The sequence below is a fragment of the Dromiciops gliroides genome, chromosome 2 (genome assembly GCF_019393635.1).
Source record: "Dromiciops gliroides isolate mDroGli1 chromosome 2, mDroGli1.pri, whole genome shotgun sequence".
NCBI classification, from domain to species: domain Eukaryota; kingdom Metazoa; phylum Chordata; class Mammalia; order Microbiotheria; family Microbiotheriidae; genus Dromiciops; species Dromiciops gliroides.
The window spans coordinates 645,624,953-645,649,213 of NC_057862.1; the positions used below are offsets into that span (position 1 = coordinate 645,624,953).

Here is a 24,261-nt window from a genome sequence, read left to right on the forward strand (position 1 = left end):
TAAAAATCAGAACCAGCAAGAAAGCAGGCTGCTCCTTGTTGTTGGCATCCTCAGAACATTCTGAGAGGAAGTCACGTGGGATTCCGTCCCTGGGTGATCTTCCACTTCTCTCCAAAGATCCCTGTTCTTCTGTTCACCCTTATTTCTGTTTGGGGTTTTTTTGATCAGCAGCAGGTGAGAGAAATGAGCATAGAAGATTCTGCCCTTTACCCAGCAACCCAATCAGCATCTGCATCCCAATCTGAAAGGACCTGCAGAGATTGAAGGCGATCTATTGACTTGGCTAGCTCGACTTTTTTCCTTTCCTGGGTACCATGCCTGCCAATTTCTCCAGCTGCCTAGTAATAATGACGGAACCGGCTCAGCAGAAAATTTACCTGAGCCAGCCCTGAATCTGGCTGTCTGAGCCCCCAGATAGGAACTTCAGCATAGGTGCCTTTAGAAGGTCACAGTGGTTCAAGCCAGAGATGAAACCCCTGGCGATGGTGGGCCTCGTCCAGGCAAGAGACAAAAGCCTAGGTCAGGGCTCAGCAAGCCCTTTGATTCTAAGCACCACACGCACCCATAGCTGGCATGGGGCTCAGCTGTGCTCAAGTGGGCACTGGCTGCATGAAGCATAGGTAGAGGAGGAGGAAAAAGAGTGGTATTGCAAGTAAGGAAAAAGGAAGGCAGGGATAGAGGGGGAAAAGGGGAGATTCAACCCAGCTATACATGTCTCAATAATAAATGCAGAATGCAGGGCAGTGGGGCAACTAGGTGGCACAGTGGATAAAGCACTGGCTTTGGATTCAGGAGGGCCTGAGTTCAAATCCAGCCTCAGACACTTGACACTTACTAGCTGTGTGACCCTGGGCAAGTCACTTAACCCTCATTGCCCCGCAAAAAAAAAAAAAGAATAAAAGAATGCAGGGCAGCTAGGTGGCACAATGGATAAAGCACGGCCCCTGGATTCAGGAGTACCTGAGTTCAAATCCTGCCTCAGACACTTGACACTTACTAGCTGTGTGACCCTGGCCAAGTCACTTAATCCTCATTGCCAGGGAGAGAGAGAGAGAGAGAGAGAATGCAGAATGAGCTAGGCATTCTCATTTTGCTAGACTGTAACTATTTGCTGTAAGGAAGGCCTTCTATCTGAGGTTAGAGAGTAGTGATAAATATGCCCCAAAAGAGCATCAATGAAAGACTTTGAAATGTGCAGAAAACCATTTAAAAGGTGCAAAAGGGGACACAAACAAATAGAGCAGCTTTCTCACCTCATTAAATTATATATGCATATATACACACTTCTTTAGAACAAACCTCACAGAGCAGAAGTTCACAGTTTCTTGTGCAAACCCATTTTTTGTTCTTTTTTTTAAATATTGAAATTTTAGTGTTTGATGATTGTTAGGTTCACAATAAAAAAGTGGAAATTAAAAATAATATCTGCATCTTGTTGCACCTTATTGATTGCAAAGCTCTTTTCACTGGATCCCTAGAACATTTCAATGAGATGGATGTTATTATTATCCCCACTTTCTGTATTAGGAAACCAAAGCTGAAAAGGGTTAAATACCTTTGTCCAGAATAATTTAGCAATTAAATGTCTAGGGTGGAATGAGGACCAAGATCTTCCTAACTCCCAATCCAATTACACCAGGCCACCACCAATCACATACAAAGCACCTACTATATGCAAAACACTCTGCTAGTACTTAGCACAGTGCCTGGCATGCAGTTGGCATTAAATATGTGTGTGTTGACCAGAGAGATGGAAAGAGCATGGGATAAGGAGATGAGGAAAGAGGAAGGAGAATGGAAAGAGGAAAGATAGAGAAGGCCAAGGGAAGGAAGAAACAGATAGAGGAAACAGAGAGGGAATGGAGAATCTTTTTTTTGGAAGTTTTCTGAGGCTGGATTTGAACTCAGGTCCTCCTGTCTCTAGGGTTAGGGCACTATCTACTGTGCCATCTAGCTGCCCCTGGGAATGGAGAATTTAAAAGGAGAAAGGTAGAGAGGAAGAAGGAGATGCTGGGAGGAGAAGGGTACTGCAGAAAGGGAGAAAGAAAAGGAAAGAAGAAAAAGGACAGGAGAAGAAAAGGGAAGAGGAGGGGATGGAGGCAGGAGATCCAGAGGAAGTGGGAGGGGTAAGAAACAGAAGGGAGGAAGGAGAGATGGGAAAGGGCAGAGAGAGACAAAGACAGAGACAGAGAGACACGCAAAGAGACAGAGACAGAGACAGAGATGGAGACAGAGAAGAAATGGGCAGAGTGCCCTCACTAGTTGCATCAGATGTCACTCAGCATCCACACCTAGCCCAAGTCCTGGACTTTTGTTAGGAATAGATACAGTTCCCTCCCCTTCCCTCTCTCCCCTCTGAACCAGCTGTCTTCCCAGGAATCCTTTTGCTTCCAATATATCCCTAGGGGAGGAACTGCTTCTTGTTTATATATATATATATATATATATATATATATATATATCAGAGGGAAGGATGAAGACGTTCTTCTTTTGTGATTGCTTGGAGCCTATGGAATTGATCCTTCCTTGGATGGGGTGATTGAGAGCATTGTTCGTAGTAAGCTTTTCTGCCAGTTGCCTATAACCAAAGTTGTCCGTTAACTTCTAACTGAAGTAGTTTTTGGTTTTGTTTTTTAGCACCAGGAGTTTACGATTGTGTCTACTCTTTTCTGTCTAGAATTGCATCTTTAGTGGTTGGTGAGAATCCAGACCTTGTTATTACCATAAAAATGTTATGGGGGGGGGGAGGGAATGAGGTACCGGGTTTGGGTTAGGGGTTGGGGTTCTTAGGAATTCCTCTTTAAAGAATTACACACTCTTGCACACAAAAGCTGTTAGAATAAGGCGGTAGTTTATTTAGGGGCAAGGGAAGGGAAGGGGGGGGGAAGGAAAACCATGAAAGAAATCCTTGGACTTCTCATGGGGAGATAGGCACAAAGCACGTGGCTCTGAGATACCAATCTCCTTGAGCAGGAGACTGGCAGATACTTTTATAGGGGGCTGATGGGGGTGGACCATCTGCCTGTGGAAAGTTCCTTTAGTGAGGGAGGACCATCCCCCACTGGTGGTGACTAGAGGAATTGAATGAGGGGTGGCTACGGATCCCTCTTCAGGACACAAAGGCTGCAGCCAACACCCAAATTTATCTCCCCAGGGGTAAGGGAGATCAGAATGAAGGGGGGAAATTCCGAAACTAGCTCAGTCCGATTGGGTTTCCGCTTATCTCTCTAGGCGTATCTGTCCTCTGTTTAGTTTCTCCAGGAGAAGATTCCTTGATGTGCCCCAGAGAACTTCTGGGGTACTCTGCACCCCATGACAATAATATTTATCGACTCATAAAAGAATCAAGTTCTCTGAAGAAAGATCTGGGGGAGGGGTTTGAAATCCTAATTGCCTTAGAGATTAGACTGAGATCTCGACTCTTAACGGGGCCAAAGCGAAGTCTAAGCTGCTGGGAATCTCTTCACCCACTGCTGAGATGGAGCCAAGCTCCAGATAGGGCACCAGCTACAGAGTAGATTTGGAAATGGAGCACCAACTCCTACCTGTATCAAAACCACACCAGTTTTTAGAGCTAGAACAGACCTGGGGATCCTTTAGTCACTGCCCCCCCACCCCCCACCCCTCTATTTGATTGATGTGGAAAGCAGGCTCTGAAAAGGAAAGCTGACCTGCCTAAGGCACCACTGTCGAGCAGGATATTCAATCTTGAAAGGATCTTAAAGATTGTCGAGTTTTACAGATAAAGAAACTGAGGCCCAAAGAGGTTAATTAACTTGCCTAAAGCCACACAGCTTATAAACGCAGAGCCAGAACAAGAAGACAGACCTGACTGCCAGTCCTGTGCTTTTTCACTGCCTTGGCCAGTCTGGGCGTTTCTCTGCCCCGTCCCCATTAAATGTCATTCTCTACAGTAAGCCTTGGTACATTTAAATTTGCCATTAAGGAGTCATTCCCTTGGGTTAAATATTACCCTCATCCCTTCACTCCTCTTTTGCTGATGCAAATGCCCTGGAGCAGGGGAACATAAGTTATAAATATTTTAGGATGAATTAGTCTTATTCTGGAATCATAAAGTTTGGGAGCTGAAAGGGACCAGAAGTGAATAATCAGCTACTGCCTAAGGTAGAGTTCATAAACTCCTAGATGTGGAGGCAGGAAGGGACTTTAGGGTCATCTAGTCTGACCTCCTTATTTTGCAGATGAAGGAAATGAGACCAAGAGACGTTAAGTAACTTGCCTGAGGTTATGCAGTTATTGAGTGTCAGAAGAAGGATTTGAACTCAGGTTTTCCTGACTCCATTCCACTCCCAGACTGCCTCTGGTTTTAGTCTCTGTTGTCCCTAGGAGGCTGGTCTGAATGATTCTAGTGGTTTAGGACCTCCTAGCATCTCTTACATTACAGGTCATGCCAGCAGCATCTACTGTGTACACTGGAGAGGTCCTGCTGCCTGTTCTGGACACAGACACATACCTCAATTTCCTTGTTAGTACTATTTTGTTAAAAAAAACTTATTTCTAAAAGCTGAGAGAAAGCAGCTACTGAATTTCTCTTTCTACCATAGCAAAGAATCACAGCATCTTGGCACTGCTAGGGACCTCAGAGGCCATCTAATTCAATCATACCTACTATTCAACCCTTTCTGAGCCTCAGTTTACTCATCTGTAAAATGAGAGAATTGGACAGGCAGATCTCTAAGGTCCCTTCCAGTTTCAAATCATTGATCCTCTGAGACTCTCCTCTACAACATCCTCAAGTGGTCATCCAGGCATTTCTTGTAGACTTCTAGTGAAGGGGAGCTCACCACCTTCATGGCAACCCATTTCCCCTTGAATAGCTCTCATTTGAGAGAAGTTTTATTTTTTGTTGTTGTTGAGTCATCTCAGTAGTGTCCGACTCTTTGTGGTCCCATTTGGGGTTTTCCTGGCAAAGATACTAGATGGTTTGCCATTTCCTTCTCTAGCATATTTGACAGATGAAGAAACTGAGCAAACAGGGTAAAGTGACTTGTACAGGGTCACATAGCTAATAAGCATCTGATATGCCAGATTTGAATTCAGGAAGATCAGTCTTCCTGACTCCAGACCTGGCATTCTATCCACTGTGCCACCTAACTGCTCATTGCTTTTTTTTTACCCCTAGCTGATTTCTGCCCCTTTGTAACTTCCATTAGTTGTTCCTGGTTCTGCCCTTCTGGAACCAAGAAGAATATGTGAAATGCCTATCTATACGACAACCTTTTAGATACCTGACACACAATATCCCCACCCCCACTTCAGTCTTCTCTTCATCCTAAAAATTGTTCAGTATCACCTCACACCTGTCAGAGTGGCAAATATAACAAAAAAGAAAATATTGGATGTTGCAGGGGATATGGGAAAACCAGGACACTAATCCACTGTTGGTGGAGTTGTGAAGGAATCCAACCATTCTGGAGAGCAATTCAGAATTATGCTGAAAGGGCTATAAAACTGTGCATACCCTTTGATACAGCAATACCACTACAAGGTTTAAATCCCAAAGACATGGGGGGGGGGAACCTATTTGTATAATAATACCTATAGCAGCTCTTTTTGTGGTGGCTAAGAATTGGAAATCAAAGGAATGCCCATCCATTGGGGGCTAGACAAGCTGTGGTATATGATGGTGATGGAATAGTATTGTGCTATAAGAAATAACAAGCAGGGGGGCGGAGCCAAGATGGCTGAGGAAAGGCAGTGACTTCTCTGACCTCTCCCCAAAACCCCTCCAAATACCTTCAAATAATGCCATAGGACAATTGTTGGAGCAGCAGAACCCAAAAAAGGACAGGCTGAAATAATTTTCCAGCCTAAGACAGCCTAGAGGGTCAGCAGGAGAGGTCTGTTGTACCTGGTGAGAGTGGAGCTTGCTGAGCAGCCCCAGCCCCAGCCCCAGAGAACCAGGCCTTGGGAACCTCTGACTCAACTGTTGCAGCAGCTGCTTCTGGAACTCAGCCCACAGACAGAGAGAGGAACTTGACATGCAGTACAGACCCAACCTGGAACAGACAGCATTTCCAGGGCCTCAGAGTCTTTGGCTCCAGCAGCTTCTTCTGAGGCTTGGCTTGCAGTCTGGTGAGGGGGTTTGGTGGTTGGCCAGGGTGAAGTCACTGAGGCTTCTGCTAGAGTTAGGGCAAAGCACCCAGGTTCTGATCCAGTGGCATGACTCAAGTGGTGGCAGCCCAGTGGCGGAGAGGCACAGGTATGCCAAGCTTACAACCATAGAGAATCAGATTTCAATCAGACATCTGCTTCCAGGTTGAGATGAGTAGGCAAAGAAAGCAGCAGACAATAGAAAGCTTTATTGGGGGGGGGGGGCGGGGAAGTAGACCAGAATACATCCTCAGAAAAAGATAGTAGCAAAGTCAAAGCTCCAACATCCAAAACTTCCAAGAAAAATTGAATTGGTTTCAGGCCATGGAATTGCTTAAACGGGACTTTGAAGAGAAAGTAGGAAAGATAGAAGGAAGATTTAGAGAGGTGGAGGAGGGCAGCTAGGGCAGTGGATAGAGCACTGGCCCTGGAGTCAGGAGGACCTGAGTTCAAATCTGACCCCAGACACTTGACACTCACTAGCTGTGTGACCCTGGGCAAGTCACTTAACCCCAATTGCCTCACCAAAAAAAAAAAAAAAAAAAAGAATTTTTTAGAGAGGTGGAGGAAAGAATGGAAAGAGAAATGAGAGCAATGCAGGAGAATCATGAGAAAAAAGTCAACAGCTTGAAAAGCCAAAAGGAAAAGGAGATACAAAAGCTCTCTGAAGAAAATTATTGCCTAAGAATTAGGATTGAACAAATGGAAGCTAGTGACTTTGTGAGAAACCAAGACACAGTAAAGCAAATCCAACTGAATAAAAAAAAAAATAGAGGGCGATATGAAATATCTCTTTGGAAAAACAGCTGACCTAGAAAATAGATCCAGGAGAGATAATTTGAAAATCATTGGACTACCTGAAAACCATGATCAAAATAAGAGCTTAGACATCATCTTCCAAGAAATTGTCAGGGAAAATTGCCCTGATATTCTAGAAGCAGAAGGTAAAATAGAAATTAAAAGAATCCACCGATCACCTCCAGAAAGAGATCCCAAAAGGAAAACTTCCAGGAATATTATAGCCATATTCCAGAGGGGAAAAAAAAGAAATGACAAACAGGATGATTTCAGAAATACCTGGAAAGACTTGTATGAACTGATGTATAGTGAAGTGAGCAGAACCAAGAGAACATTGTACACAGAGACAGCAATATTGTTTGATGAAGAACTGTGAATGACTTAACTATTCTCAGCAATACAATGATCTAAAATAATCCCAAAGGATTAATGATGAAATATACTATCCACCTCCAAAGAAATAACTGATATTGATTGAACACAGACTGAAGCAAACTATTTTTCACTTTCTTCATTTTTTTCTTTTATTCAAGTTTTTCTTATACAAAATGACTAATATGGTAATTTTTACATAATTGAAGAAAACTGTTCAGATGCCTTCTCACCACATTGTTGCTGACCTCCCATAGGCTACCCTGTCTCATATTTATCTGTATAGTTGTACACCCCCTAATTGAGCTCCTTGAGGACAGAGATTGTATCATCTGTCCTAATACCTAATACTAGCATCAATCACAGTACCTTGGCTATAATAGATGCCCAATACATGTTTGTTAGAATGAATTGATTACTCACACTTCTGACTTCCCTAGCTGAAAGTGAATTCTAGGATTCTAGGATTCTCAGTGTGAGATTATAGTGATAGCTTAAGATTAACATCTACCAGTAACCACTTTCCTCTTCCCCAGAAATGCTCCCTGGGTATCATTCCATCAAGGAGGCTGGTGCTGTATTTTTGTATTTCTACTATAGGCTGCACTTCAGACCTACCCATTTTCTGCCCTGCAGTTATGCCACTGCTTCTCTGATATGTAAAAAATAGTATTTTCTCCTGGTTGCTTACAGGTAAATCAAGCTATTCTTATACTGCCTGCTAAGAGCAAACTGATTAGCCCATAGGTATTGGTAGGTGTGTAGACAAGGGGGAGAAAGTGCTTTATAAGGAAATTTCATTAAATAACCAACCAAGGAATGGAGAGAGCACTGAGGGTATGGGGAGAGAGTATATGAAGATAGAAGATCCTGGCATGTGCCTGTATGACCTCAGCAATCTAATCATAGTCTATGACAAATTCTTATAGAAAGGAGATGTTTTCAAATAGGGATACTCCTCATATTCTGATGCAGACAGGATTGTACTTGTCACCTGAGGGCTGCAGTCAACAACCAGCCAACAAATAACACCCTCCCACTGACATGGGAAAGGTTCTTTTTTCCCCCTATATTAAATGTATTCATGTTACTAGCATGAAAAGATAAAGATGCTGGTGAGTTAAGCAAAGATAGAGGTACTAAATACTAACACCACGGACAGAGGCAATTCCACAGTCATATTGTCGTTCAGCTCTTATAGGCTTTAGATTCCGATGAGACCAGGGAGATTACAAATGCAACATCTTCATTTTACCTAGGAAGAAATTGAGTCCCAGAGCTATGAAATGACTGAAGTAGAGAAGTAGAGTTGGCATTTGAATTCAGGCTCCCCAAGATTCAAAATCCAGTGTTTCTACGTTCCCAAATGAACTTAATATCTTGAATAATGAGACTCTAGAGTTGTAGAAGCATAGATCTTTAGAACTAGATGGGACCTTAGGAATCATCCAATCCACCACCTCTCTCAGTTTTAAAAATGAGGTTACATGAATTCAGAGAAGCTAATCATTTGCCCAGAAGTAATGTATATGATGAACCATTCACACACATATTTCAACCATCTCCTTTGTGAACAAGTCCATCCATAGGAAGTCCATCCAACTGGACTCACATGGGAGTGAGCTTAGGATCCTGTCTTCAGGGGTACTATGCTCTAACTAGCTCACCTGCCTGGCCAAAAGCTACCACATCCATTTACTTTGGTTGTTGGGGTAGCTGGGCTCCAACCAGCTTAGATCAGCCATTTGGACCATTGCCTGGCAATCATCCTTTAGGGGGATTGATAAGGTTGTGTTCATAAAAAGAACCTGAGTCTGAGGTTTCTCTTTAGGTCAATCATCACTATGGAAAGGACAGAGAAAATATGACATGTTTGTTCAGGTAAATACTAACAAGGTCCCTAAAACACTAAAATAATCTTTCTCTTTTTTTTTCTTTTTTTTTTTGTGAGATAATGGGGGTTAAGTGACTTGCCCTGGGTCACACAGCTAGTAAGTGTCAAGTGTCTGAGGCCAGATTTGAACTCAGGTCCTCCTGACTCCAGGGCTAGTGCTCTATCCACTGCGCCACCTAGCCGCCCCTAAAATAATCTTTCTTAATGCCATATTACTTATAATTTCCTTCATATGCTCATCATTCCGGTCAAACTAGACTACCAGTTATCTTTCCTTTGCTGTCATGCTTTTTCCAACCTCTGTGCATCCATGAGAACTTGGTATGTATTCCTTAATTAATTCTAGGTATCAAAAACTTTTTTTTTCAAGGCCTGGATACAATGCCACCTCCTCCTTGAAGTTTTCCCTGATTCCCACCCCACCTCCCAGCTGAAAATTCTCTGGGGGTTTTGATGAGTTTCAAACTCAATATGATTTTGCAGTGTAATGTTCAACTCAAAGTCATTTTTGACAGCCTACTAGCTCATAAATACTGTTGCACATGCTAGGGATAAAAAAGGGGAAAAGTGATGGAGGGTAAAGGCAAGTAGAACAACACATGCACAAAGAAGTAAATACAAAATAATTTGGGGGTAAGTACTAACAACCGTGGGAATCAAGAAGAGCCTTGTGTAGAATCTGTCACTTGAGCTGGGCCTTGAAGGAAGCTAGAGATTTGAAGAGGTGGAGATGAAGAGGCAGGATGTTCTAGGCATGAGGGGGTGAGCTGGCTGGCTCCATGCAAATGCATGAAGGTAGGAGATAACAGAATGTCATATTTAGGGAATAGCAAATAGGTCAATTTGGCTGGAATATGTGACGAGGAGTAACAGAGTAATCTTAGGCAGATGGGTTGAAACCATACTGTAAAGGGCTTTCAATGTCCAGTAGAGAAGTTGATACTTCACTCTAAAGACAATAGAGAGCCACTATGGCTGGAGAGTGACATAGAGCAGTTTTGAAAGGAATATTGATTTGACTGCTTTGTGGGTGATAGATGGGAGAGGAGAGAGATGGATTGGAGACAGGGAGAGCAATTAAGAGGCTATTGCAATAGTGTAGATCAGAAATGATAAGGATGTGCACACAAGGATTATGACTATGTGAGTAGAGACAAGACACATTAAGAAATATTGTGGAGGGAGCAGCTAGGTGGCGCAGTGGATAAAGCACCAGCCTTGGATTCAGGAGGACCTGAGTTCAAATCTGGATTCAGACACTTGACATTTACTAGGTGTGTGACCCTGGGCAAGTCACTTAACCCTCAATGCCCTGCCCCCCCCCAAAAAAAAAGAAAGAAAAAGAAAATAAAAGAAATATTGTGGAGGGAGAATTAGCAAGATTTGGCAAGTGATTGGCTATATGGGAGCAGGGAAAGGGAAGAATGAAAGATGACTCTAGATTTGGGAACTAGAGAGATTCCGGTACCCTTGACAGATATAGAGAGGAAGAGGGATCAGGGAAGATTCTGTTCCAGACGTGTGAGGTCTAAAGGATATCCAGATGGAGAGATCCAGCAGGCAGTTGGAGATATGGTGTGATAACTCAGGAGAAAGATGAGAGCTGGATATGTAAATTGAGAATCACCTGCATGGAGATGATAATTAAACCCCCTCCCACCATGGGAGATGATGAACTCATGAAGAGAAAGAATGTAGAAAAAGAATAGAAGAGACAACTGGAATGCAACCGTGCATTGGGAGGGAGAACAGAGATCATGATGCACCAAAGGCTGCTGGGGAGCAATCAGACACATGGGAAGAGAACCAGGAATCTTGGAAGGAGTGAGTTTAGAGGAGTGGGTGGTCAAATGGGTTAGATACTCAGGAGGTTAAGAGGGATGAGAACAGAGGAAAAAACACCATTGGCTTCAGCAGACGAATGCAATCTTAGGCTGTATTGAGGCATAGTATCTAGAATGAGGTAGATATTAATACCCTTGTACACTGTGTTGGTCAGACCATACCTGGATTATTGTAGTTAGTTCTGGGCACCAGGTTTTAGGAAGCACATTGATGAAGTCAAAGATCCAGAGAAGGACAAACAGGATAGGGAAGGGTCTCAAGAAGATGCCAAATGGGGATCTATTGAAAGAACAGGGAGTATTTAGTTTTGAGAAGAGAAGGCTGGGATGGAAGGAGGGGGATGAGAACAATCTTCAATCAATTAAAGACCTGCCACGTGGAGGAGGGACTATATTCATTCTCTTCTTCTCAGAGGGCAGAACAAGGAGTATTGGGTCTAAGTTGCACAGATGCCAGTTCGGCTTAAGGAGACCTCCTACAAGGTATCCCAAAGTGGAATGGCCTAACTTAGGAGGTAGGCATTTCTTGTGCTTTTGAGATTTTTTTAAGCAAAGACTACATGGTTGCTTGTTGGGAATGTTGTAGAGAGAATTCTTGCTCAGGCCTAGGCTGGGGCTGCTGAGGTCCCTCTCAACCCAGAAATTCTATGATTCTCTCCCTTCTTGGACTTTCCTTGAATCCTTTCTATGGATCTTTCCTTTGTTCCTAATAAAACTAACAGCACACTTATCTAAGTGCATTGATTTGCAAATTACTTCACAAATATTATCTCATTTGATCCTCATAACAGCCCTGGAAGGTTGATACTCTTTTTTTTTTTTTTTTAGGCAATGGGGGTTAAGTGACTTGCCCACGGTCACACAGCTAGTAAGTGTCAAGTGTCTGAGGCCAGATTTGAACTCAGGTCCTCCTGAATCCAGGGCTGGTGCTTTATCCACTGCGCCACCTAGCTGCCATGAAAGTTGATACTCTTATTCTCCCCATTTTATAGACAAGTAAACTAAGGCAGACAGGCCTTAACGTGCCCAGGGTCACACAGCTAATAAATGTCTGAGACTGGATTTGAAATCAAGCCTTCCCGACTAGAGGTCTAGCATTTTATCCACTGCAGCATCATACATTATATATATATATTACTTATCTGAGGTTCATATCATATTAGATATAATATGCGCAAAAACCCATTTCTTTTTATCCCTGGGTACTAGCTTAGGGTCTGGTATACACAGTAGACCTTTAATAAATGTTTGGAGAATTGAAATTCCTAGAGTCCCATCATTAATGTATCTTTCCTTTTGTTTAAAGCTGGCAAGGCAGTTAAAATGTTTGTGGGGGTTGGGCCAGATGGATTTCCAAGTGCATTCTATCAAACATTTAAAGAGTAATTAATACTTGTGCTACAAAAATGATTCTCAAACAAAGAGACAGAAAATACCCCCATGAAGTCTCCTTTATGAGGCAAATATCCTGATAACACAAAGGAGAGACAAAGCAGATAAAAGAACTCTAGACCAATCTCACTAATGACTACTGAAGCATAAATTTTAAATAAAATTCTTGTAAGGAGTCTTCCAGAAATATATCCAGAAGATAATTCACTCTACCCAAGTTGGATTCAAACCAAGGATGCAAGGATAGTTCAACATTAGGAAAACAGTTAGCATAATTAATTATAGAAACCAGAAAGAACAAACCCCACATGATTATTTTGATAGATGCAGAAAAAAATCCTTCAACAACATCCAGCACTCATGTACTTTAAAAAACTCTAAAAAGCATAAAGATAGAAAGGCCTTTTAATATAGTTAAAAGTATATATTTAAAATCAAGAGCTAGCATGGTTTGCCATGGGAAAAAACTAGGAACATTTCTAGCAAAAATAAGTAAAGCAAGAATACTTTAACCCTTACCCTAATTCATTTCTTTTTTTTTAAATTAAATTAAATTAAATTTTTGTTTGTGAGGCAGTTGGGGTTAAGTGACTTGCCCAGGGTCACACAGCTAGTAAGTGTCAAGGGTCTGAGGTCCAATCCAAACCCAGGTCCTCCTGAATCCAGGGCCGGTGCTCTATTCACTGCGCCACCTAGTTGCCCCCATTTCTAACCCACTAACATATGTTTTGACAGCTCTAGAAATGTTAGCGATAGCAATAAGGCAAGAAAACAAAATCAAAAGCATAAATATCAGCAAAGAGGAGGTAAAACTATCCTTATTTTGCAAATGATATAATTGTGAACTTAGCATACCTCAGAGAATGGGAGAAAAAAACTAATGGAGATGACTAATGGCTACATTAACAGTTGCAGGATTCAAAATAAATCCACAGAAAACGTCAGCATTTTTATGCAGTACTAACAAAAGTCAGAAAGAAATTCTAAGAAAAGAAATGCCATTCAAAATGACTACAAAATGCAGAGAGTTAGCTGTTAAGACATAGGGGGCGGGGCAGCTAGGTGGCGCAGTGGATAAAGCACTGGCCTTGGATTCAGGAGGACCTGAGTTCAAATCCAGCCTCAGACACTTGACACTTAACTAGCTGTGTGACCCTGGGCAAGTCACTTAACCCTCATTGCCCTCAAAAAAACCAAAAAACAAAAAACAAGACATACAGGGGTCCCCCAAAGTTTGATGTTTTCATAGCTTAACACTGCATTAAGAAATCTGGTACTCCCTGGGTAAATAGAAATACAGAGAACACTCTTGACAGAAATAAAGGGAGACAAATAATTGGTGAGATGGTCACTATTTATGATACAGCCATGACAAAATCAAGGCACAGTAGATAAAGGGCTGGATTCAGAACCAAAACTTGGGTTTCAGTGCTACCTACATCACCTGTGCACTAAATGATTGAACTTCTTGGTGCTCCAGAAAAAAAAAAAATAATTCTGGGACTGTAAATTGCAGATGAGTTCCCTTTTATCAGGGAAATCACAAGTTTACTCCCCACTGCACTCCTGCTACTTAAATTCATTTACATATGTAGTGCCATACCAATAAAATTAATTATCCAGGTATTATTTTTTTTAGAACTAGACAAAAAAATTTAAAAGTTCGTTTGTTAGAGGTAAAGGTCTAGAAGCTTAAGAAAACCAAAGGAAGTGTGAAAATATCAGCACATATCATTACCACCCTTCAAACTGTATTAGGAAGCCTCAGTCATGAAAGTATTTGCTGCTGGTTAAAATGTAGAAAAGTAGATCAGTAGAACAGATTAGATAAACAAGAAACAACCCAAGATCATCAATTACTGGAAGAATTTCCCCCCTCCCCCCCTTTTTTATAAGAACTGCTGAGAAAACTGGAAAGCAGTTTGGCCAAAATTAGAATTAGACCAACATCTTATACCACATACCACAATAAGCTTTAAGTGGTATGTAAGCTCAGAATGGATACTTGATCTGAATAGAAAAAGTGACACAATAAAAAATATTAGAAGAGAAGGCGATCAAGTACCTTTCACAACTATGTCTACAGGGAAAATTAACCAAACAATGGAGAGAGAAGAAATGATAGATAGATAGATAGATAGATAGATAGATAGATAGATAGATAGATAGATAGATAGATAGATAGATAGATAGATAGATAGATAGATATAGATGGTTTGGGTTCCATTTCTACACTTATCTATTTCCCATTCAGCTGTCAAACTGATCTTCCTAAATTGAAGGTCTGACCATATCACCCCTCTATTCAATAAACTCCAGAGGTTCCCTAGTATTTCCAGGATCAAATAAAAAATATTCTGTTTGGCATTTAAATAGCCCAGACCCTTCCTTCAATTCTTTCTTTTTTTGTTTTTTGTTTGTTTGTTTGTTTGTTTTTGTTGGGCAACGAGGGTTAAGTGACTTGTCCAGGGTTACACAGCTAGTAATTGTCAAGTGTCTGAGGTCAAATTTGAACTCAGGTCCTCCTGAATCCAGGGCTGGTGCTTTATCCACTATACCACCTAGCTGCTGCCCCGCCACCTTCCTTCAATTCTAATCTTCTTTCACCTTACTCTCCTCCACATACTCTGATAGGTAGTAACACTGACCTCCTTGCTGTTCAGCAAACAAGTCACTCATCTTCCAACTCTGGGCATTTTCATTGGCTGTCCCTCATGCCAGGAACTCTCCTCCTGCTTATCTCCACCTCCTGGCTCCTTAGTATCCCAGCAAATGTATCCCCTTTTGCAAGAAACCTTTCTCATTCCTCCTTAATGTTACTGTCTTCTCTCTGAGACTATCCCCAATTTATCCTATCTTTTATTTGTATGTAGTTATTTGCATCTTGTCTCCATTAGACTGTGAGCTCCTTAAAGGCAGGGATTATCTTTTGCCTTTCTTTGTATCCCCAGCACCTAGTGCAGTGCATGGTATATAGTAGGTGCTAAATAAATGCTTATTAACTTGACTTGGAATTTAAAAAAAACCCTTTTGTATGAATAAAATCAGTGAAAACAGAATTAGAAAGTAAAGGGGGAAATAGAATCAAATATCAATGAAACTTGATATCTAAGATATACAGGAAATGGACACAGATATAAACATCCGGAGCTATTTTCCAGTAGACAAGTAGACAAAGGAAATAAAGAGGTTTGGTGTTTTTTTTAAGCTTTCTGAACTATAAAGCATTACATGAAGGCAGGCTAGAAATCAGTAATAGAAAGAAAAAGGCAAATGAAAACAACTATGGTTTCGCTCCCCTCCACACAGAAAAGCAAAGATAAAAAAGATGGGAATGGTCAGTATTGGAGAGCTTGTGAGGAGGCGGGTGCACTGATCCCTGTTGGGGAGGTAGGGAGCCACAGAAAGCTTCAAACTTACTTTCTCCTTTTTTGGAGGCGATTGAGGTTAAGTGACTAGTCATGTGCCTTGTAAATATCTGAGGCTGGATTTGAACCCAGGTCCTCCTTATTCCTCTATCCACTGCACCATCTAGCTGCCACAGCTTTAAACTTTCTTGATTTCATTATCTATTATGAAGGAAGAGGTGTGTGGGGTTTTTTAAAGAATAACTAAGCCCTCCATACTTAGGAGGCAGCAAGGTGGCACAAGGGATAAAGAGCTAGACCTTAAGTCTGGAAGACCTGAGTTTAAATCCAGCCTCAAATACTAACTATGTGACCCTGGGCATGGCACTTCACTGCTGTCTGCCTCAGTTTCCTCATCTGTAAAATGGGGATAATAACAGTGCCTACCTCTCAGGGTTGTTGTGAGGATTAAATGAGTTCATATTAGTAAAGCATTCTGCAAACCTTTAAGTGGTATATAAATGCTAGTTGTTGTTGTTATTTCAGGGCAATGAGGGTTAAGTGACTTGCCCAGGGTCACACATCTAATAAGTGTCAAGTGTCTGAGGTCAGATTTGAACTCAGGTCCTCCTAAATCCAGGGTTGGTGCTTTATCCACTGCACCACCTAGCTGCCCACACTAGTTATTATTAGTAATAATTCTACTACCAGATGTACCCCAGGGAAGTCAAAGATAGGTTTATTACAGGACAAAATATTCATAGCCACACTCTTTGTGGTAACAAAGGAAACAAAATGGATGCCCATTGATTGGGGAATGGCTTAAAAATAATGCAACAACCGGCCCTGGAGTCAGGAGTACCTGAGTTCAAATCCAGCCTCAGACACTTAACACTTACTAGCTGTGTGACCCTGGGCAAGTCACTTAACCCCAATTGCCTCACTAAAAAAAAAAAAATGCAACAGAATGCAATTGGGCAGAAAGAAATGACAAACATGAGGAATTCAGAGAAATGTTGGAGGATCTTCCTAAAATGAAGCCAAACAGGTAAAATGAACCAAGAGAACGTCATGTACAATGACTACAACAATGTAAATGAAGCAGAACGTTGTGGAATGGAAAACTCTGTGAAGGTCTTAGGAAAAGACCTATGCTCCCTCATAGTAGAAAGGTGGGGAACTACCAGCACAAAATAGTGCATATACATTATCAGACAGAGTTTCTGTATTGGGTTTTTGGGGTTTTTTTGCTTAATTATTTTTCTTCATCCCAAAGATGAAACAGAAAATGGGGTTTATGCTATCCACCCCTCTACAACATAACTCTTCAGTTTCACAGATGAGGAAACTTGGGTCCAGAGAGGATCAAAGGAATGATTTGCCCAAGGTCTCACAACTGCTCAGAGATGATGCCAAGTGTAAAATGCATCCACTGTTCTTTCTCCCTTATCAAGTTGCAGCCCTTTGAAATTGGGGGGATGGGGAGAAGGGGGTGACAAGAGATTCCTGGAGCTGGACAGGGAAGGCAGGAGATAGATGAGAAGGAGAAAACAAGAACTGAGGGAGGGGAAAGTGGCTTCCTTCCATTTGGCCTTGATAATGAAGCTCTGGACCCAAGATGGGGCAAGGTAATATGGCTAGGAACAGTTGGGGTTGAGAACAAGATCACTTGCCCAGACTCCCTTTTCCATGGTAATTGCTGATATTGCCCCTCCCCCCACGCAATGAATCTCTGATCAAAAGGGAAAAGTCTTTTGTTTGGCATTTAAAGCCCTTCACAACCTGGCCCCTGGCTGCCTACCTTTCCAGTCTTCTTACACTTGACATCCCTCCATATTCTCTGCCATTCAGCCACCTATTTCCAGTGCCTCGAACTCCACACTCCTTCTCCGGTCTCCTAGTTCCCAGCCTTTGCATTGGCTACCCCATGCCTGGGCTGCTCATCTCCACCTCATCTTTACTTCTCTGGTTTCCTTCAAGATTCAGTTTAAATTCCACCTTCCACAAAAAGCCTTTCCTGTTCTTTCCCCTTTCATAAATGTGCTCCCCACCAGCTACTTGACTCCTTTCACATAAACTTCAATTTATTTTGTGTATAACAGGTTATAGTTATTGATTTATCATCAATTAGATATCAGTTTATTTTGTGTGTAACAGATTATAGTTATCAATTTATTATTAGATAGTTTATTTTATGTATAACAGGTTATAATTATCGATTTATCATCAGATATCAATTTATTTCATGTATAACATGTATAACACATGTTATCATTATCACCACTTTAGCTTGTTTGTATTTTGTTTGTACAGAGTTGTTTTTGTATTCCCTCCCCTAGTAGAATGTGAGTTTCCTCAGGGCAGGGACAGCACTTAAGGCATATAGTAAGCACTTAATAAATGCCTGTTGGGGCGGCTAGGTGGTGCAGTGGATAAAGCACCAGCCCTGGATTCTGGAGTACCTGAGTTCAAATCCGGCCTCAGACACTTAACACTTACTAGCTGTGTGACCCTGGGCAAGTCACTTAACCCCAATTGCCTCACTAAAAAAAAAGATGCCTGTTGACTGATTGACTAATTATTAACCTTGATCTAGGTGGTTGGTAGAGATTTTGTCCTCATGTGGACTCAGAAATAGCTACAGCAACCATAACTCTGTAAGGAATTGGGGTCAGGGAGCCTGGAAGTTGGGGCTCCTGTAGCACCCTCCCCCCCCAATCCCTCAAGCAGGAGCTGCTCCAAATGTGGTGGTTCCAGCTCCAGGCTTGTTAGGACAAAAAAGCAGAGAGGGAGAGTCTGTCCCGGGCTTTGGGATTGTGCCCACAGCCACCCGAGGAAACAGGGAATAGCTCTGTGTGGCCTGGCCTGGGCCCTCCTGGGAACCAGTCCTGGTGAGCATCCTGCTGGTTTGCCAGCCCTCCCCCCCCTGCTCATTCAGGAAAGATGAGAGGAAACGCCGAAAAAGCAGGACCAGGACGAGAAGGGAGGGCGTTTTTGTTGTTATTCCCAGCAGGTCTCTCAATCAGAAATGGAAGCCTGTGTTGGGAAGTGTCTGGATTTCTTTAACTCAATGGCACAGAGGCAGAATTCTTCCAAGGAGCTGCCGAGGGAGCAGGGTGTGCCAGGATTGCTACATGAGTAGGGGGCTGGGTGCCAATAAGCCCATGGGAGCTTGCGTCCAGGAACCCTTTCCTGGGATTTATCTGCCCTTTCCTGGGTGGGGAGTGGAGGTAAGCTGTGCTTTGTAGACTGCCTGAAGGGAAACGGAAGCTCAACCTTGGCCAAGCCTGACCTCTTCCCTGGACCTGTCTCCTCCTCTGGAAGATGAGGAAGTTAAACTAGATGTTTTTTTGAGTTCCTTTCCAGCTCTAATTGTCTGTCTTGTTTGGACCCTCCTGCCTCTGACATTCTGTTGTTTTAAGTCTCCTCCCACCTCTGACATTCTCTGTTCTAAGGTTCCTCCCAGCTCTAACATTCTAAGTATCCTACCACCTCTGACATTCTGTTGTTCTAAGTCTCCTCCCAGCTCTGACATTCTCTGTTCTAAGGTCCCTCCCACCTCTGACATTCTGTGTTCTGAGATCTCTCCCAGCTCTGACATTCTAAGGATCCTCCCATCTCTGACATTCTGTTGTTCTAAGTCTCCTCCCACCTCTGACATTCTGTGTTCTAAGGTTCCCTCCCTGGTATGACATTCTAAGTTAGAGGAAAGAGCTCACAAGTAGACTAGAAAGGTTGGACCTTCTTCCTTGGATCACTTCATGGAAAAGATGGTACTTATTTAAGGCAGCTAGAATGCTAGACCTGGAGCAGCAAAGACCTGAATTCAAATGTAGCCTCAGACATTTATTAGTAGCATGACCCTGGGCAAGTCACTTAACTTCTGTCCGCTTCAGTTTCCTTCTCTGTAAAATGGTGATCATAATAGGACCTATCTCCCAGGGTTGTTGCTAGGTTAAAATGAGAGTATTTGTAAGGCCCTTTGTAAACCTTAAAACAGTCTGTGAATGCTGGGCATCATTCTTATTTTTATGGAGCACAGGCCTTGAAAAATAGGTGGGAAGGAAGTAGTGGGTCCTCAGTGGGGAATGGGGATGGGAGTGGGGGGATACAGAGGAGTTGCATCAGCAATGCTACAGAAATAGGCACATTCCTTGGGTGTTTGAGGGATGCTAACTAGACCAGACAGGCTGCTACAAAGGATTCACACAGCGTAGTATAGTGTAAGATGACAATGGAAAGTGTATCGGCTCATTTCATCCTCACAACAACCTTGGTATGTTGGTAATGACAGTGGTGATGTTGGTGATGGCATCATTTTGTGCACCTCACTCACCAATGGGGCCCCTAAAGTGATCCAGCCCACCCCACCGCTAGCACCCAGTCAGGTCAGATTTTGGTTCTGTTTTCCTGACATCGAGGAGACTGTGCTCAGCAAAAATTGGATTTAAGGAATGTTTTCCCTCCTCACTTCTGCCTGCCAGCTTCTTTGAAGACCCAGCTCAGATACTGCCTTCTACAGGAGCCTTTCGGGGTGCCTCCACCCCGCTACTGCCTTCCTCTGTGAAATCACCTTCCATTTCAATGTGTGTGTATGTATGTGTATATATACACACATATACAACATATGGTATATAATCCATATTATAAGCATTACATATGTGTGTCATTTATACTATATCATATAATAAATTATACTGTATATCATACATATGGTATGGGTGCCTTATATAGAAATTATGTGATATATAACACTACATCTCACATCTACTATATGGTATATTTGTAATATCTATAATATAAAATATGTGATATTATATGTCATGTATGGTATTATGTATGTGATTACATATTCTATACATATCTGTATGTACCATGCACTATGTATGTGCTATGTAATACATATTAATATACCATATGCGGTATATTATGTATGTATAATCGTGTATATATATAATGTAGACCATAATGTGTATAGACCATAATGTGTATGTGATTGTGTCTATAATGTATACCATAATGTATATGTATGTGCATATTATATACATGCCATCGTGTGTATACACATATGCATATGTATATGTATATAAAGTATTATATATTCGCATGTGTATAGATGGATGGATGATAAAGACAGATGATAGATACATAGATGAATGATGGCTAGATTGCTAGATGATGGATAGATAAATAGACATATAGATGGATATATAGACAGACAGACAGGTAGATGGATGGATAGACAGACAGACAGACAGACAGACAGACAGACAGACAGACAGACAGACAGACAGATAGATAGATAGATAGATAGATAGATAGATGGATGGATGGAATGTGCATATTTATTGGTATGTTGCCCCCCTCATTAGAATGTAAGCCCTTTGGGGCAGGAACCATAGTCACCCCTTTCTTTGTATCTCCAGCACTCCAGGGCAGAGTCTGGCACACAGTAAGTACTTAAAGAATGCTTGACTCGACTTCTGTGACTCCAGGGGCCCTCGGCTCTCTGCAGTTCTTTCTTAGGAACATCCCTCAGTAAGCCCCTGGGGAGGCTGCAGTCTTGGCAGAGAATCTGTCCTTGCCGGTGCCTGACCTGCAGACTTTGTTCTCGCTTCCCACCTCTTTAGAAGAAGAGAGAGTTCACGCGGGTCACTCCCTGCCTCTATACCCTAACAGGTGCCAGGGCAGGCAGCAATAGGCACTGCTTCTTCTATCTGGGCTCCAAGGTCACGTCCAACCCATTCCAGGACATCCCCGGGGCAGAGAAAGGGCATCGGACAGCGGATGTTTTCTACCTGTGTGACCTCAGTCAAACCCCTCCCCTTCCTTCCTCAGTTTCTTCCTCTGTAGGATGAGAAGGTTGGACATCCTGGATCCCTTCCAGTTCTCCATCTGTGATTTTTTTTTGGGGGGGGGGGAACCACGTTGCAAATGGCTAACACACAAGATCAGTGTTACCTATGATCATTATTGTGGAGGGAAGGTGGGACAGTGCTGTGTATTGGATAGAGTGCAGGCTCCTGACCCTTAGCAGCTGTGCGACTCTGGACTAATTAATCCCTTAAAAGTTCTGAGCCTCAGTTTCCCAGTCTATAAAATGAGGAGGCTGGCCTCCGTGCCTCTGCTCTAAATCTATGATTCCGGGCAATGGACGGAAGCTCCATGTTGGGAAAAACTTGCGGAGTCTTAAAGCTGCCCCAGGGTGGAACAGGCCACCTCTTGAGGCCGGGGGATTCTTCACTGGCGCCCGCTTCTCTGGTTATCCTGCAGGGAACTCCTGCTCAGCCACAGGGCTTGACGCCCTGTGAGGTCCTTTCCTCCCCTGCTGCAGCTCTGGAACGTGCTTCATCATCTCCCCTGTCTCTCCCACTTATGTAGGACCTCTCACTCCCGGGCCAAGGCGGAGGCAGCTCTCACCGCGGCTCAAAAAGCCCAAGAAGAAGCTCGGATGGCCAGGATCACTGCCAAAGAGTTCTCGCCTTCCTTCCAGCACAGGGAAAATGGTGAGTTGGCCGGGATGGGGGGGGGGGGGGCAGAGGGGCGGGGCGGGGGAAGAAGGCCACAGGGTATTGGTGGGTCAGTATAAGCTCATCATCGCCCATGGCTCATCCCACCTTCTAGGGTCTGCTCTTTGACCCTTTCTCCCTCTCCTACCTCCAAAGGGTACGTCCAGGCCACGTGTGTGTGTGCGTGTGTACGTGTGTTAGTGCATGGGCTTTGGGGGCACAAATGTGTTTGTGCATGCACATGTATACTTGTATATGTATACACGTGTATATGTGTGCATTGTGTTTGTGTGTGCTTATTGTGTTAATGTGTTCTGTGAGTAAATGCGTTTGCGCGTACCTGTTTGTGTGTACATATGTGCACATGTATGTGTGTAGGTATATGCATTGTATGTATATGTTCTGAGTTTATGTGTAGTTGTATATTGAGCATATGCTGTGTGCATGTATATGTATGTTAATGTATGTGACTTTGTATGGGACTGTGTGCATGCATGTTTGTGTGTGTCCATGTGTATTTATTTGTACTGCGTGTTTATGCATTTGTACATTGTCCTGTCTGTGTGTGCATTGTATTGTGCATTTATATGTGTTGTTGTACATGCATGAGTTCATTGTGTATGCATGTACACACATGTGGAAACCATGTGTGTTATGTCTACATTTGTTGTGTATTGTGTGTGCACACATTTGTGGGTATGCATTGTGTGTACATGCACATTTATTTTTGTGTTTGTGTATATGTTCAGTACCTATATGTGTGTCTTTATGGCTATACATGTTTGTGTGCACACATGTGTATATTGTGTGTGCATGTATGTTTGTGCATACTGCATTTGTGTGTGCTGTTTATAAATCTATTCATTGTCCTCATCACAGCCGGCCCCTCGTTTCCTTGTACGTTGTAGAAGCCTCTTGTTCCTTTTGGAAAACCAAACAGAATTGTTGGTCTGTCAGATTCCTTCTGTCAACACCTTATGCTGACATTTGTAATTCCTGGGTTGGGAGTAAGCAGCCCAGAAAAGTGTCTGGTGTTCATCTTCCTGGATTATTATACTTGCATTGGCACTCCCCCTCCCTTTCTCCTCACATCATATGTGTGTGTATGTGTGTGCATGAACACACACATGTGTACACTTCTCCACACTCACTTCACACACATCACAATCCTCTGATTGGGATGAGATGCCCAGACCTCCCTCCTTTGATCTCATTGGTGTAGGGAACAACTGCTCAGGGAGGGAGGCAGTACCATACAGCAGAAGGAACAATGGCATTGGAATGAGATGGTCTGGGTTCATATCCCACCTCTGACAATGACTACATGTGATCCTGGACAAGTCATATCACCCCCTTGGGCATAAGTGTTCTCATCAGAAATGAGGGGGTTGAATCAGAGGGCTTCCCAAGCCCTTTCCAACTACAGAACTAGCCATAACTTTCCCTCTACCTAGTGAAGACCAGTAATGTGCAGTTTTAGAGACTAACCCACAGTCTGAGAAATAGAGGGGTAGGGGGTCGGTACTGAGACATTAAGTGATTTAACTGTGCTTAATAAAGGCTTTTTGGCTTGAGTTACTCTGGGTGGGTTACATGGGTTTGTCAGTAGCAAGACCTGAACCCAGGTCTCTCCTCACTCCAGGGGTAATTCTTTTTCTACAATCTCTCCATGCCATTTTCTCCAAGCCTTCCTTTCCCTGACAGCCTCTCTCATTGTTCATAAAAGGTAAACAGCATTCTTCCATAGTCCTCCTCTAGGGCTCCCTTCCCTCATCCCCTCAGCCCTAACCCCTCAGCCTCCCTCCTCTTTGTACTGGGAGTGCCTCGGGCCTTCAGAAACATAGCCCCCAGACACACCTAAGCACCCACAGACTCCCCAAGAGACCACTTGTCTGGGCCTTCACTGGGTGGGCAAAGAGCTTGGGAGAGCACTTGAGAACCTAGGAGAGTACTCAAGAACCCACGTTAGGGCAGGCCGCAGTGAGCCTGGG

The 24,261-nt window shown here is 42.9% G+C and overlaps 1 protein-coding gene across 1 annotated transcript in view; it reads left to right on the top strand.

Moving 5' to 3' along the window:
- The window catches only part of JPH3 (junctophilin 3), a 202,057-nt gene that overhangs the window by 147,573 nt on the left and 30,223 nt on the right, over positions 1 to 24,261 (top strand). Inside the window, 1 exon segment of the mRNA XM_043982421.1 lies at positions 22,143 to 22,267. Coding sequence (XP_043838356.1) covers positions 22,143 to 22,267 — 125 coding nt within the window.